Source organism: Pinus tabuliformis, chromosome 2_2, assembly GCF_031772625.1.
Source record: "Pinus tabuliformis cultivar Carrire ecotype Pingquan chromosome 2_2, CPIR1, whole genome shotgun sequence".
NCBI classification, from domain to species: Eukaryota; Viridiplantae; Streptophyta; class Pinopsida; order Pinales; family Pinaceae; genus Pinus; species Pinus tabuliformis.
The window spans coordinates 1069793990-1069805989 of record NC_142300.1 but is presented as its reverse complement, the minus strand read 5'-3'; the positions used below and the strand labels follow the sequence as shown (position 1 = coordinate 1069805989).

Below are 12000 nucleotides of genomic sequence, written 5' to 3'. Positions count from 1 at the left end.
GGTATGTTTAAAGCATATTTTAGGATCATTCGAGAAGCCTAAATTCCCTATAACATATCTCCAAAATTGTAATGAATCTAGCTATGATTTTTTAATCACTAATAAACTAAAATATTCTATATGTATCCTCGAAGTTTCATGTTTTGAAACATCTTAAGAAAAGAGTTTAATTGAAAATTACAAACTAACATGTTTGATGAGCATTTAGGAATCCTAAATTACTTAGACCATATCTCAGTGAAATTATAGTGAATCAAGCTCTGTAATTTGAACCAAAGTAACATGAATATTTTATATCTATATCATCCATGTTTCACATTCTAAAACATCCCAAAACAAAAGTTATAGCAAAAATGCTAACATGACATCTTTGATGAGTATTCAAAAAGGTTGAATTTCATAGACCATATCTCCAAAATTATAGTGAATCAAGGTCTGAACTTTGAACCATAGGTGCATGAATATCTTCTCTCTATATCTTGCAAGCTTTTCATTCTAAAACATCCCAAAAGAAAATTTATAGCAAAAATTCTTAGATGATTCATTAGCCCCATAAATCACATTTTTGCTTCTACCTGTAGACTCCAAGAATCACCCCAAAAAATATTCCTCAACCTTTTTGGCATCAAAATGATCTCTTCTTTTTTAGATTGTATGCATATTAACTCATATGCCATTTATTTATAGTGTTTGTAGATTCTCTTATCACATTGACTTGTAAAACTGGTTGGGTTAGCCTCCTTCTACTTGGTTGCATCATACTAATTAAATGTTTCAAGTCTCTTTATTCCTATGAAATTATAGGGAGTTTCATATATCGTTGGAAAGGTATCATAATAACATTTCCAACCATATATATTATGCTCCAATTTGAGCTGTGAAATTAGAGTATAAATTACTTCAAAGATATGGCATCAAAATTAGGTATCAAATTCCAAAAAAATATTTGGACATATATAGTCTCCCCATGCCTTTGACATCAGTGACAATAATATTTCCAATAGTTCCTTTCTCATTGTTGATGTACTTTTGTTGTTACAACTTGGATGCTACAACTTAGCGATGAAATGCAGTTGTTGCAACTATGGAGCATTGTTGCTGCAACTTTGGAACATTGATGATGCAACTCAATAATGAGATGTAACTGCGACTTTGTAGAACTATTGCCACAAATTTTGAACTGTATTGCTTCAACTGTGAGACATTGGAAAGACATTTAGGTTTGTATCATTCTTCCTCATCTTTTTCCATTTATCGAGGTTTTACGATCTCTTCAATTTGGAGGGTACCATTACCTTTGCATTCCATAACATTCCTTCACCATTGTTATTCATCTCCAGTCCAATATCCTTGCATGAGAAAGATTCAAAGCTACCAACAGTAAAAGGCCATGCTACTGCTACACAAGAACCAATAGTAAAAACAATAAAAGTCTTCATTTCTACCACACAAGAACCAATAGTAAGAATAATAGAAGACCTTACTGCTGTTGGCATTATGATACAGGTTTTTTCCTTGATGGAAACTCACACAGATGACAACTCATAGTGCAATAGGTTAACAACAAAGGATTACATATCAGACTCTAGAGATTGAAGAAAGAGAGTGGTTTAAGAAGTATATGCTGGTTCACTTTGTCCAAACAGCGTATACACACAGGTTAACAAAACAAAAAGAGCATATATGTATACATGCACTCTCGCAAGAGGAAAAGTGCGTACAAGATGGAAAATAAAGGTTTTGGTCCAAGGTATTGGTCTGAGGTATTTTGTCCAAGGTATTTTACCCGAGGTATTGGTTTGAGGTATTTGGTCCAAGGTATTGAGAACAGCCTAAAACTATATAAGGAGGAGAAGATCATTAGGCCAAAGTGTGCAAGTATTAAATATCTTATGAAGAGTTAGATCAAAAGAAAACATGCAGGTTATGGGTTTCTAATGATTTTCTTGATCTGAACTAAGGATGCACCTAAGTGGTTGATGATGGTTGATGGATCAGGATCATAAGGCCTAAAATGAATTATCATTATGTGGTTTGATCATGGATAGTCTAGATTTAAAAACTAACGCATGTTTTATTTTGTAGATGTTATGATCTTGGTATGACTAAAAGTCTGGAATAGTTGTGAAGTTTTAAGTTAGTATTTTTCCAATCTATACGCTGGTTCGCTTTGGTAAAAGTGCATATACACGTTGGTTCAGCACATAAAAGTAGCATATACATTATGAAATATGATGTTTGAAGCTAGCAGTTGGTTCTAGTTGTTAATGCAGAGTTCTGGGTTCTGCTTTGTGTTCTGGTGACAATGTTCTGAATGTTTAGATCGATTGATTGTGATTTGCTTAAGTGATGATGGCTTTTCAGTGATTGATTGATTTAGTTGTGGTTGATTCAGAGATTGACGATTGAGTTTCAGTGTTTGGTTAATGCAGATATATTTGATGGTTGTATTGTAGTGGTGATTGATTTTGAGTTTCAATGTTACTAATGGGTGTAGTGTGAAAATTTGATGAAACGTGGCCTTCAGATTGTGGTGTTGTGTTCCAACAGTATCCAGTTTGAAAATTTATGAAACGTGGTCCCTGGAGAACGAATGAAGGTTGGAGCCCTCTGTAGGCTGGCACCTACGTACTAGTAAACGGATCGCCTAGCACAAGAGCTAGGGGGTTGGAGCTCCCTTCCAGTAGAAGCTGGAAAATGAGTGAAGGGTGGAGCATTATGTAGGTCGGCGCCTACGTACTAGTAAACAGATCGCCTAGTAGAAGAGCTAGGGGGTTGGAGCTCCCTTTCAGTAGTAGCTAGAAAACGAGAGAAGGTTCTAGTCTTCTGCGGTGGGTGCCTGTGTACGGGTATGAGTCTGCACTATTACAATATTTGAAACAGGTTATTCTTAAATTAAAAGAAGACAACAACAGGTGGTTTTTGTCCCGCATTGGGTTTCCAACTTAAGTCTTGGTGTTCATGTGTGTTGCTTATGTGTGATGGTTTATTCTGTTATTACTGCATATGGTTACTATTTATACGGTCAATGAAGTATTGATGCACTGATTAAATATCAACATATGATGAATTAATGGAATCATAAGTTTGCTCGATATACGCTGGTTTCTTTAAAGACAGTTGCGTGTACACGCGAGTTACCTTCATTGAAGTAGCATATATAAATTTGAGTATGAAATGAAAAAGTTATTGATTTGACTAATACTGATTCACCCTCCCTCTCAATATTATTTCCAACAATTGGTATCTGAGTAGGTCCTTTGGTAGAAGCTTGATCGCTTGAAGGAGATCTGTAGAAACAATGGGAAATAAGCTAAAGAAGAAAGCGCCTCTAAAGAAGAAGACAACTCAAAGAAATAGTGACAGCAGGAGAGACAATTGGTTGTTAGGTGGAAGCAAGTATTCAAATTCAGAATCACCTCATATTGAAGATGAACAAGCAAAAGAAGTATTAGGTACAAATTTTTGGTCTTATGGTGATACTTTTCTCTGTTCATGCAATGTTGAAGATATTGAAAGTGATAGTGAAAGAAATATAGAGGCAAAAGTTAAAAGACACACAGATAAAATTAGAGATCAATGAGATCTGTTTAAAAAAATGGAGTGTGCCTTCAAAGAATAAGTTACCAGATTAAAAGCTCAATTGGAGGAAGGAAACAAAGTAAGAAAGAAATACAAGGAAAAGGGATATCAATGTCAAAATCTGCAGGATGAAGTGACATCATTAAGAAATGAAGTAAACTAAAAGAGCACAACAATCAAGAGACTTAAAGATAGATCCAGTTACTATGAAAGTCTTGAAGCTAAGATCCTCTCTCTAAAAGAAGATCTTGAAAAATAAAATAAACAGAATGAAGAACTACCTCAAGCAGATGAAGAACAAGAAAATGAGATTCTCAAATTAAGGAAACAAGTGGAAGAAGGAAGAAAGGCTGAAGAAATCATGAAGAAGCAATATCTTGAAAAGGAAGAAAAATATCAGGTTGAGGTAAATATCCTAAAAGGTAAATTATAAGAAAATGATAAACTATTACGATTTCAAGATAATACTAAGATTTTGGATAATATTCTTAGTAGTCAAAGGTCTCCTACCATCAAAACTAGTCTTGGTTTTCATGAAATTGTTGAAGGTGAATCTAGCTCACAAGATGAAGCAAGGAAATCTAATGAAAATTCTGAAATGATCAACAAGGAGATAAGAGGTCAACCCCATCAATAACCACGGAAAGAAAGTCTTCAAAGAAAATCATTTACTCCTAACTATGGAAGTGATAGTCTTTTATTTCCTCTGATGAATAATGTGAAATGTTTTGTATGTCATAATTTTGGACATGTTGCAGCCAGATGCAGAAGTAGATTGGTTCAAGCTAATAATTGTCACACAGAAATATCATTAGCTTCCAGGTACTTTAAGAGATATTGTTTTTCTTGCAATATGTTTGGTCACAAAGTCATTGACTACTATAGAGGGAATAAGAAACATATAATATGTTATGCTTGTAACACGTTTGGACATATAGTAAAGGAATGTAGGAGCAAATTTCGGCCACCATACCAAAAGGAGAAAACATCATCACACTCAAAGATATGGAAGAAGAAGGAAGTACAGTCAGAAAGATGTGGCGTAGCACAGTATACAAACATAACAAACTCATGGGGAGCTGAAAGTGTGAAACTTCAGTGCTCTAAATCTCATATGTAGTTATCATGAATACAAGTCGCGTATATACGCGAGTTCGAAGTTGCACAGTCACGTGTATGGGTTTTGAGGAAAAATCAGTGGGACAGACTCAGGAAAAGGGGTCTGATATGGTTCAGTCAATTATTTTCTCTATTTCATGATGTTTACAATCTGCTGATGATATGTGTAAATGTGTTGGTCCTCATAAGCTATTAAAAAGTTGATGTATATCTGATTGATGATGATGCCTTGATGATTCTTACTGATATTTGCAATGATGAGATCTAACAATGAACAGTTGGAATAGGTTCAGGGGGAGCATATGCTTCTAATAATGCATTGTTGGCATTATGTTAGAAGATCTTGGTACATGAAGATGCTTATATTTCTTGATCCACATAGTTTTTTTTATTCAGGTGACTCTTTTGATTATGGATATATACAGGTTGTTGATCTTGATGCTGCTAACAAATGTTGATGGTGCAGATCATATATGGTGTATGATAACTGTTGATGACTATCATGGTCTTGTTGGTCCTTGTTATAAATGTCATGTATATCATTTGATGTAAAGGTCATGAAAATACCTAATTTGTAACCCCACTATGCATGGGAAGGATGATGTAATAATTGTTATTTTCATTCATGTTTAAACATTTGGTATATCCCCACTTGGTTGGGTGGATGAGTCAAATTTGGTGTATCCCCACTTGGTTGGGAGATTGTTGTGTGTATGAGTCATTGGTGACAGGAAGGTCATACTCACATAGTTGAGTTATAGAGTCATGTTATTCTTTTGGAAAATATTTTTGTAGACTCTGCATGTGCTCAGGAGGAGCATGGACGGTTTAGTGCATCTCACCATGTACAAAGGGGGAGCTTAATCAAAGAATTTAGCATGTACTCAGGGGGATCATGGACTGCATAATGTATATCAAATGGGGAGAATATCTTGGTCCATCCTTTGCCCTTGATGTCAAAGGGGGAGAGTGTCTTGGTGTTTTTGTTGCCATTAAGTCCAAAGGGGGAGATTGTTGGCATTATGATATAGGTGTTTTCCTTGATGGTAACTCACACAATGACAACTCATAGTGCAACAAGTTAACAATAAAGGATTACAGATCAGACTCCAGACATTGAAGAAAGAGAGTGGTTTAAGAAATATACACTGGTTCACTTTGTCCAAACAGTGTATACACGCGGGTTAACAAAACAGAAAGAGCATATACATATAAACGCACTCTCGCAAGAGGAAAAGCATGTACAAGATGGAAAATCAAGGTTTTGGTCCAAGGTACTGGTCCGAGGTATTTTGTCTAAGGTATTTGGTCCAAGGTATTGGTCCAAGGTATTGGTCCTAAGTGGTTTTAGTCCAAGGTATTGAGAAAGGCATAAAACTATATAAGGAGTAGAAGAACATTAGGCCAAAGTGTGCAAGTATTGAATATCTTATGAAGAGTTAGATCAAAAGCAAACATGCAGGTTATGGGTTTTTGATGCTTTGCTTGATCTGAACTAAGGATGCACCTAAGTGGTTGATGATGGATGATGGATCGGGATCATAAGGCCTAAAATGAATTATCATTATGTGGTTTGATCATGGATAGTCTAGATCTGAAAACTAACACATGTTTTATTTTGTAAATGTTATGATCTGGGTATGACTGAAAGTCTGGAATAGTTGTGAAGTTTTAAGTTAGTATTTGCAGATCTATACGCTGGTTCGCTTTGGTAAAAGCGTGTATACATGTTGTTTCGTCACATCAAAGTAGCGTATACATTATGAAATATGATGTTTGAAGTTGCAGTTGGTTATGGTTGTTAATGCAGAGTTTTGGGTTCTGCTTTGTGTTCTGGTGACAATGTTCTGAATGTTCAGATCGATTGATTGTGATTTGCTTCAGTGATGATGGGTTTTCAATGATTGATTGATTCAGTTGTGGTTGATTCAGAGATTGATGATTGAGTTTCAGTGATTGGTTGATGCAGATGTATTTGATGGTTGTATTGCAGTGGTGATTGATTTTGAGCTTCAATGCTACTAATGGGTCCAGTGTGAAAATTTGATGAAACATGGCCTTCAAATTATGGTGTTGTGTTCTGGGAGTATCCAGTCTGAAAATTTATGAAACGTGGTCCCTGGAGAACGAATGAAGGTTGAAGCCTTCTATAGGTCGGTGCCTACGTACTAGTAAATGGATCGGCTAGTACAAGAGCCAGGGGATTGGAGCTCCCTTCCAGTAGCAGTTGGAAAACGAGTGAAGGTTGGAGCCTTCTATAGGTCGGTGCCTACATACTAGTAAATAGATCGGCTAGTACAAAAGCTAGGGGGTTGGAGCTCCCTTCCAGTAGTAGTTGGAAAATGAGAGAAGTTTGTAGCCTTCTGTAGGTGGGTGCCTGCATACTGGTATGAGTCTGCACTAGTACAAGATTGTAAACAGGGTTTTCTTATATTAAAAGAAGACAATAGTAGGTGGTTTTTTTCCCGCATTGGGTTTCCACCTAAATCTTGGTGTTCATGTGTGTTTCTTATGTGTGATGGTTTATTTTGTTATTACTGCACATGGTTACTTTTTATACGGTTAATGAAGTATTGATGCACTGATTAAAGATCAACATATGATGAATTAACTTAATCATAAGTTTGTTGGATATACGCTGGTTGCTTTAAAGATAGTTGTGTGTACACGCGAGTTACCTTCATTGAAGTAGCGTATATAAATTTTAGTATGAAATGAAAAAGTTATTTATTTGAATAATACTGATTCACCCCCCCTCTCAGTATTATTTCCAACAACTGCTCCCACACAAGAACTATCAATTAGAAGGAATAAGATGTTGTTGCTCCACAAGGACCAAAAATTGAAAAATAAGCAGCTAAAATGGACAATCCACATTTATTAATTACATATCTTTGTTGCTTTATCCATGAGCATCTTCAGATCCACAATTTTAAGCAGTATATCCAACTAATCATAACTCATTTTTAGCTTGGGGGAAGGGAAGACTATCATATAGAGAGAAATAGGTTACCCTCCAAGAACCTATAGCAAAAGAAGCTACTATATATTCCATTCATACAAAATAATGTGTTTTCATCCTTGAGTTTCGGTATTTACAACAATAGTTATCAGTTTTTTTAGTATTCAAACAACAACAAGGAAATCAAAGAGCAATAATAACATAAAAACTCCCTATTATTGTTACAAAATAACCAATTAGAAGCCTTATTGTTACTACAACTCCCTTCCCAACATAGTATTGCAACTCTAGTGTAGCAACTCCCTATTGTAACTTTGGTGCCACAACCTACTACTGCAACTTTGGTTCTACAATTCTTTTGATGCAACTCTTAGAATTGTGAGTTGACGAAGAAACCATGAGCCAACAAAACCTTGAGAAAATTAGAAACTTGAACTAATGTTGTTACATAATTGTTGTTCTATTATTTCAATTTGGATCAATATTAAACATGATTAATTAAGTTGTTAATAAGTATTTTGGAATTATGTATGAGTTGTTTATTGTTTGCTAATTATTAGTAAACCACATGATAAACTTACAAAAGCATATTTATTGTTTGCTAATTGTTAGCGAACTATATGAGAAACTTGTAGATCTCAAGATCTCATTTGTTGGTTGTTATTTTATTTTAATCAAAAAAATATGTATAAAAGGAATTCCTCTTTTCATTCTATTGGAGGATTTTAAGAGCAATGTTTGAATCATAATAAAATAATTTAATTGTTAAGCTCTTATTTTAATTGTAATTTATAATTTATAATTTATTTTCTTTCATTTTTTAATACTTATTTCCTTTGCATGTTTATGAGATATTAATTATTAGTTACCTTAGTTAATTAAATTAATTTATGTTGTCAATATAATAATTTTTCATAAATATTAATAATTTTCTCTATGCAAGTAGAGCTTATTCCAATGGACTATAGCATTGTGTACTTTAGGTAGTTCTTTTTTCTAGTTATGTAATTTAAATTCACATGAAATTTACTTATGTAATTAATTTTTGGTTGTGTGCTTTTATTTATTTCTGCAATTAATTATTGGAACATGGTTGTATTTATTTACTTATCTATTTATATACATATTTGACTATTCTTATTTATTTATAATTTGGCATTGGTTTTCACTCATTTACGTTGTTAAATAAATACATTCAACACAACGATTATATAAAAATAGGAACCATCTTAGCAAAGATTATTCCTTCCATTCATTTTTATATGTGTGATTTATTTGCTATCTATGTGGTTTGTTCTAACAACAATACACTTCCTAGTTCATTTACATTGTTAAATAAATACATTCAACACAATGATGTTGGGCTCAGTAAAAATAGGAACCATTTATTCCTTCCATTCATTTTTATATGTGTGATTTATTTTCTATGTGGTTTGTTCTAACAACAATACACTTCCTAGTTCACTAGGTAGAAGTGTGTTATTTCAAATATGTAAACATGTTTTGTTTTTGTTGTTGTTGTTGTCTTTTTTTTTCATCATGTGTTTCTTTTAATTCGCATGAGTAGTCCATCTTCAAGTGTGTTTACTTTATTGCAAGTGTATTTAATTTCCAACAAACAAATTTAGTTTTCTACAAGTGTGTTTACTTTTTTGCAAATAATTTTAGTCATTTTACTTTTGAATTTATAAAACCTTGTCAACCTTGTAAATTGTCTATACATCATTTGCAAAAGCAATGATTAATATTACAACCATAAAATAAACTAATGAAAATAAAGAGTGTAATATGTATATATACTTTATGTAATTCACAAATTCCTTACAAGCTCTAGTCTAACAATTAAATGCATAGTTCTTATGAAGACTTAGAAAGGTAATTGAAAGGTTCATGAGATTAACATTCGTAAAGATCAGAATTGTTGTACTCAATTCTGACTAAAATAAAAGAATGTTTTTTTCTTTAGAAGTATTTGAAATATAAATCTAATTTAGATATATTTATTTTAAGAAAAAATGTTTTTTTATTCAGCCTCTTATATCACAAAATTAACTAATTTTATGGTATGTAATTTTGAAATTTTATATATATAATATTTAATTTTTTATTTTTTTTAATTACAGCCTGTTAAGGTCATAAAGTTATTAATAAAATTAGAGTCAAAATATAAAGTGGTATCCCTATGAAGTGCATACTAATTGGTTTGTATAAAGTGGATACTAATTAGTTTGTATAAAAAATTCATCGGCCCAAAATCATAAGTTCAATACCATAATTTTGAAATTATATATATATATATATATATATATATATATATATATATATATATATATTAAAAATATTTTATTTTTTTTAAATTACAACCTAGGCATAAAGTTATTAATTAGAGTCAAAATATAAAGTAGTATGCTTATGAAGTGGATACTAAATGGTTTGTATAAAATTTTATCAGCCCAAAATCATAAGTTCAATACCATAATTTTGAAATTATATATATATATATATATATATAATTTAAAAATATTTTTTTTAAATTACAACCTGCTACGGGTATAGAGTTATTAATACAATTAGAGTCAAAATATAAAATGGTATGCCTATGAAGTAGATACTAATTGATTTGTATAAAATTTTATCAGCTCAAAATCATAAGTTCAAACCTCATGAGACTCATGAGGCGGGTTCGCATGGAAATCACATTGGAAGATCTTGATAATAATAAGCATCCCATTATGTCTCCACAACTTGAACTCAGTTTAATAAAAAAATATCAAAAACTAATACAACATAGTGATGTTCCTCGCAAAATATTATAACAACATCCATATAGTGGTACCAATATGAGCCATCAATAGTAGTTTTCATAGAATGTGTCAAACTGTGCAAAATGGAAATGGTTTAAAAAAAAACCAAAAACAATACAAAGTGGTGATATGCCTCAAAAATATTATAACATGCAGATAGTGAATATGTGCCTTCAATAATAGTTTTCAGGGGGTGTGTCAAAATGTTTAAAATGGGAATGAAAAATACAAAAAATGAAAATGAATAATGTTCCAAAGCTGGAGAGAAAATTTTGATATTTATGCTGACCTAATAATATTGGTAGAACTATGTGTAAATTGATTTCAAATACCAAAATTTTAAAAACTGTAATACCAAAATTAAAGAGATGGTAATGGGGGCATAGGACTTGCATTCATAGAAAAACTCACTATCTCATACTGAACGAGTACAGATCTCTTAAACTATCAAGAAAGCTCCTCACATTATAATACTGGCTATTGCCAACCGAGTAGTAATCAATTACTGGTCTTTATTTATATGGCAGAAAAAACAAAGGGAATACTTATATCTGGATGAATTAAAAAGAGAAGGGACTAGTTACATGTGGAAGAATAAAACAGCGAAGGGGCTAATTCTTATATACCGATCTAATTGAGAAGATCGTCTATACCAAGGTGAGCAACAATAAGACAATTGCCGCAACTGAAGCTAAAGCTTTCCACGGCGATGAGAAATAATCCCTCACAAGCTCTGGAAACTGGAGCTGGACCCTGATTTTGTTTTCGTAGTGGTCATTCACTCTTTTTGTTAGTTGGTCGAAGGCATCTAACAAATTCACAGGGGCAGCCTTCCTTAGACCCTTGAAAAGGTCTGCAACCTCTTTGTCTCTCCCAACACAGTTTCCAAGGACGCCCATTCTTATCAGCAAAGCCACGTCTTCTTCCGAGTCGATCAAGTTGTCCATGAGATTCATGTAATAGCTCACGTAATTGATTTCCAATGGCTGGCACATCTCAAAAGCGATCAAGTTACGGAACAGTACCTCTGTGATATCTGTGACACGGATCAGAGGAAGAAAAATTGTGGCGCTGTTCTCGTCAAAGTCAATATCCTCGATGCCTCCTTCGCATGGTTTAAATCTGATCCCAGCATTTCTTAATTCCACTGCAGGGCGGGTTTTTTGGACGTCATTTCGTGCTCTTTTGAATCTGTCTTGAAGCTTCATAATGCATCGGCTAGAACAACATTTAATGCATTGCCAACAACAAAGTTTAATGTTGATGCTACACTCACCTCCATCTAAACGGTGATGCCGATAGAATATTGGTGGAGATACAATGACTCTGTGCAAGAAACTTAGAAGATGATGAAATGGTTTAACTGATACTGACTCTTCTTTAACTGGTGTTGAATCTTGTTTAACTGACCACTCTAACCAATCTAGCCATTCGCCTATATGAAATATTCGATCGTCGAAATGTTTGAACACACCCCAGGTAGTTTTCACCAGCACACCCAAAAGCATCTTCTCGACATGAACGGTCGAGCTG

The 12000-nt window shown here is 33.4% G+C and overlaps 1 protein-coding gene across 1 annotated transcript; it reads right to left on the bottom strand.

Moving 5' to 3' along the window:
• Positions 1-11114: 11114 nt before the first annotated feature.
• Positions 11115-11675, bottom strand: LOC149197093 (putative UPF0481 protein At3g02645). The gene has a single exon (XM_089408556.1). The coding sequence runs from the start codon at positions 11673-11675 to the stop codon at positions 11115-11117; it is 561 nt and encodes a 186-aa protein (XP_089264682.1).
• Between the last annotated feature and the right edge of the window lie 325 nt (positions 11676-12000).

What these genes read in the sequence shown, in the direction of transcription:
- LOC149197093 (XM_089408556.1), bottom strand. Translation starts at nt 11,675, where the DNA reads ATGAAGCTTCAAGACAGATTCAAAAGAGCACGAAATGACGTCCAAAAA.